The sequence below is a fragment of the Oratosquilla oratoria genome, chromosome 15, assembly GCF_046742065.1.
Source record: "Oratosquilla oratoria isolate Oo_2021 chromosome 15, ASM4674206v1, whole genome shotgun sequence".
Taxonomy (NCBI): Eukaryota; Metazoa; Arthropoda; class Malacostraca; order Stomatopoda; family Squillidae; genus Oratosquilla; species Oratosquilla oratoria.
The window spans coordinates 64,663,052-64,668,051 of record NC_134791.1 but is presented as its reverse complement, the minus strand read 5'-3'; the positions used below and the strand labels follow the sequence as shown (position 1 = coordinate 64,668,051).

At 41.5% G+C, this 5,000-nt stretch overlaps 1 protein-coding gene across 1 annotated transcript in view; it reads left to right on the top strand.

Moving 5' to 3' along the window:
- The first annotated feature begins 4,625 nt into the window (after nt 1-4,625).
- LOC143033482 (ligand of Numb protein X 2-like) overlaps nt 4,626-5,000 on the top strand; it is a 162,902-nt gene continuing 162,527 nt past the window's right edge. Inside the window, exon 1 of the mRNA XM_076198971.1 lies at nt 4,626-4,725. Within this exon, the coding sequence (XP_076055086.1) occupies nt 4,626-4,725 (100 nt within the window). The remainder of the gene's footprint in view (nt 4,726-5,000) is intronic.

The window sequence follows — 5,000 nt, the reverse complement described above, 5'->3', positions numbered from 1 at the left end:
CAGGTAGATTGTCTGTAGTAACGCACTTGTTTATGTGTATGTACAATATATATGCACACACGTACACAAGCTTGGTTTCAATTACAAGTTCTCTAGTAAGTAAAATGTTCGCTGTCAAACGAAATTTAATTCTGACACTAAATGAAGATAAATATCTCTGATAATTTTCTCAATTTGTCCCAAAAAACTACACTGTTCCATTTGTTTAGTGTCTTAATTCCCATTATTGTTTGAGCGTTCTTTCCGAAACAGACTTTTGTCTATGTATATGCCAAGAGCCTTTTCCCACTTATAAGGGAGCTAGCCAAATCACGTAAGTTATTTGATAACATTATAAAAGATTTATTCCATAAATGCATTTGTTGTCCCCCTATGGTATACTAAGTTTTATGAAGTCGCTTTAGGGACTTTAGTAACATCCCTATGGATCAGAGTCACACAGCACTTGAAAGAAACAATACTGATTTTCTTTTTCTTTTTTCTAATCTATCGCTCGACTCCGCTACCAATCTTAAGTCCATCCTTTACACGTCTATGACTTAACCCCTTCGGTGCGATATTATTCTCATGGGGTCAGAAACACTGGATATTTCCGATAATACAATAAAATGCATTTGCGGTTATTACGACTGCATCACAAGGCATTGCTATATCTAAGTGTACATACTTACACACTTTTATTAGTGTTTGACTTGGTATTCAGTGCTTGTTGTTGCATATATGTACAACACCCAGTGCTTAGACATGACTCTGTCAAGAGGATGCTACGGACATGAATGAAATTTTCTGGTGATCCATAATGAAAGGAAAAGTGTCACTCGATATGGTTCTACGGAGATGAATGAAATAACCGCGGTAGTCAGAGTTGAAGGAAATTAACTTCCCTGTTGGGAAAAGATTACACACACATACACACACACACACACATACACACACACACACACACACACACACACACACACACACACATACACACACACACACACATACACGGCGCAGTGGTAGCGTTCGCAACCGCTACTACAGCGGTCCGAGTTCTAATCCCGCCCAGGGCTGAAATAATTTTAGTACCGCTGAGCTGTGAGTTGTCATTGCAACTTTCGTGGGCGGGAATTGGAGGGGGGAAGTGCGTGTAAGGTTACATTACTCATAGCTCGGACATATATGAGCTCTGAGCTCTCTTCCGAGAGGGCAAATACGGTCGATCACGAGTCCAACACGTGATCCAAGGCCATGGTGAAACACACACACACACACACACACACACACACACACACACACACACACACACACACACACACACACACACACACACACACACACACACACACACACACACACACACACACACACACACACACACACACACACACACACACACACACACACACGAGTCCAAAGACCAAGTGAATACACACACACACACACATAAACACACACACACGCGCGCGCACGCGCGCACGTTAGTGTAGTGGTTAGCGTCTAGAGCTTAATGCAGTTCACACCCGAGATCGAGCCTTGCTTAGGGCTTGGAAGCTTCAATGATACTGCAAACCGTTATTACCCCAACCCCCTGAAATGAATAAGTCACAGCATTGTGCACAGATTGGTCAATGTGCGAGCTCTGAACTCTTATCTAGGAGGGTAATAGCTGTCGATCATGAGTCCAACACATGATCCAAGACCATGTTGAATAAAATGGTATTACAAGACACATCATTTACCATAATCTAGAAATCAACTACTTTATAAATGACATCCAACACGGTTCACGAAGCAAATGACTTTACGCGTAGCTGTTCCTCTTCACATTTTCCTTTCCTTACGCGTTCTATAGTTTCAGCATGTGCCCACTGCTGCATACTCCAGATTGGGCCTTGTGTATTGTGTGGTTAGTGCTTCGACTATGTTGAAATGCGAGTGGCTGAAAGATATTCCGAGGTTTAGTCATTATGCACATGCATATTTCCTACATTTCTTATGTGTTCATTTGGATTGCGTTGATTAGTGAGTGTATATATTTATATATATATATATATATATATATATATATATATGTATATATATATATATATGTATATATGTATGTATTGTGGCATCATGACAGGTGTATGAGTGGTAAGAATGAAAATTACACGATTGGGAAAGATACTATTCCTGACCAGTTTCGGCTTATGAGGCTTCTTCAGAGGTAATAATTTACAGAATGTGAATGCGTTGGTATTCAAAGGAAGTTGTTGTGATTCATGGGGGTGCAGGGGTGAGAGTTTGCGTGTTGATAGGTTTGTCGGTTAGATCGGGTCTGGTGCGCGTTGGGCTGGGGGAGCTGCCTGTTTCTGTGTGGTCAATTGTCCCAAGACGTATTTCGTGGTATGTTTTGCAATTCTAAATACCACCTGTTCTCTTATTGATACAACCATTGGTGTTTATGTATATCGCTTCTAATGTTTCTCTTTGTGGTCTGCTTAGGTTTTCGTATAGAATGCTTGTTTGGCTCCATTAAGGTAAATACTGTTTTTCTTTGATGCCAAGAGTGGCATACTTATAAGTTTCTTCCTAAGAGCACTAAGAATCTGCACCCCAGAATACTTTCAAGACGAAATAGATCACATCACCACTACATTTAAAACACTTTGCTTCCCAACTGGTACAATCGCCCGAGCTCTACAAAAGGTTAAAGAAATTAAATAAAGAAACATCTCAGAGCTACAAACCAAGAATGAAAATATCATCCTCATAGCATCAATCCTTCTTTTGTCTTGGCTTTGTGTACGTGTTTTTTTATAATCTATACCTTTGTTTACTGTTATGTGTCTGTGTATGTTCTGTATGGTCAAAACCATTTTATTCCCCCTTTTCCCTTTCCTAGACTTATTATTGAACCAGGTACATGCTCAGCAAAAGGTCTCTGCATTATATTTCTTCGTCGATAGCCAACGCATCTATCTTTGGGGACGATATTCCGCCGAAGAGATAAAAATGCAGAGATGGTAAAGGAGAAATTTAAGGCGGGTGGCGGGAAAGGGAGAGAGCAGAATTTGAAAGTGATCATCCTTCTTCTTTGAGTCGAGATACGTGTCCGGTCATAAAAAAAAAATGGCTGCGTGAGATAGGTTTCTTTGACCGTCGGTACACATAACCTGTCATATTACTTTACTGCAGTCTACCTTATCCTATATATTTTTCTGTCTGTTTTTCCAAAGCTTAATATAAAATAAATTCAAACATGTGATTGCGTGTGTGTGTGTGTGTGTGTGTGTGTGTGTGTGTGTGTGTGTGTGTGTGTGTGTGTGTGTGTGTGTGTGTGTGTGTGTGTGTGTGTGTGTGTGCGTGTGTGTGTGCGTTTGTGTATTTGTGAACGCGCATACGTGCATTTGCGTGCGTTTGTGTGCGCGCCCGTGCATCTGCGTGCAAGCGGATTCATGTGAGAAGGTTTACACGTGTATACATTTACACTTGTTTATAGCTTTGCAGATTCACTAGATCACAACAGTACGTTAATATCCATTATTTTTATTCCACAGGTCTCAGACGTCGCCGCTACGCTTTCAACAGTCCCTGGCATCAGTAACCTGTACAAACAATAATTGCATCAAGAGTTACCTAAAACTACAAATTTAAAGTTCTAAAATGATCTCAATGAAGAAAGTTGTTATTTGTTATTCTGGATATTTGTTATATTAAAGAGAAAATCTTGAAATCTTGAAGGCTTCATGAAAGATTCACCCCTCGGGTAATAAGATCGAAAGACACTGAGTGAGTTGCAGAGGTTAGTGATTGTTACTGATATAAGGATCATATTTCCACAAGCGCCCGAAGGAAGATAAATTGTGAACCCATACCATTTATTACTTCGAATATTATTTACGCGTGGAAATCGCTCGTTCACATCAGTCAAAACAGTTCAAAAAGAGTGAAACACAATATAGTTCCTTCGAACTACATAAATCAATCGGTGTTATAATAAATGGTGATTATAGTTGTTGTAAATAAGTGTTCTTCGTCTTCTGGGTAACCAGATTTCCTTTAGACTGTTCAACGCCTCGAGTTTGACTTCTTCCCTTCCCCCCTCCTCATCAGTGCACCAGATCCTGTGTGGACTTTTATACTGCGACCCACACTGCAGGATACCCCATTCCCCAACATCCAGCACCCACTGAACGACAGTCACACGTCAGGTATGCTCACTCTTGTCGAAGTCGACTTCGAGTGCCAACAGCCAATCATCGCCCCGGCTCCCGAACACGCCCCGCCTACGTACCAGTCCCATCACCGAAAGTGGATCCACGGATTGCCCACCTGCTCGACCTTAGTTTGAGATTTAATTGCGTGAGAACGCACATGAGCAGAGGACACGGCTCTGTGTGCAGCAAGTTGCGTGTGCGCGCGCGCATTGGCCTGCACGCAAAATGAGAATGAGCATTCCCTGAAGACCCACTCGACTTCGAATTATTTACTGAACAACACCATCACTTTGAGGACCAATCCCCATCCTTGCTCGAGCTATTGTCATGTCCAAGAACCCTTGAAGACCACCCAAGGACTTCAAGGGGGCGGGCGGGTGGGCGGGAGTTGGTCATAGAGGTGGTGGTGGGTGATCGTAAGTGGGCGTGGGTGGTGGTGTGATGGTGGGCGTGTACGAGGTAGGGCGATGGGGGTGGACGGGTCGCCCAGGATTGCAAGAACGCATCAACCGAAGACTCAACATCCACGTTATATCCGATGGTGAGTGTTAACGTGCCACTCAAGTTAGCAAAGACTTAGTTTAATCTTGAATGTAGTTAAGAATGTTTTCATATTGCAGCAATAACCATGATATTTTCGACCACTGAAGTGGTTATTAATGAAAATTCCCAAACATCTTTTATACACTTAAGTTAATATAGATAAGAGAAGAGAAAACAGGGAAATACCTTAAAATTTCCGTGTTCTCTTAGTTTATCCTAGAAAATAGTTAAGATTTTTTTTCATATTACACTCATAACCATTCTATACTTGAC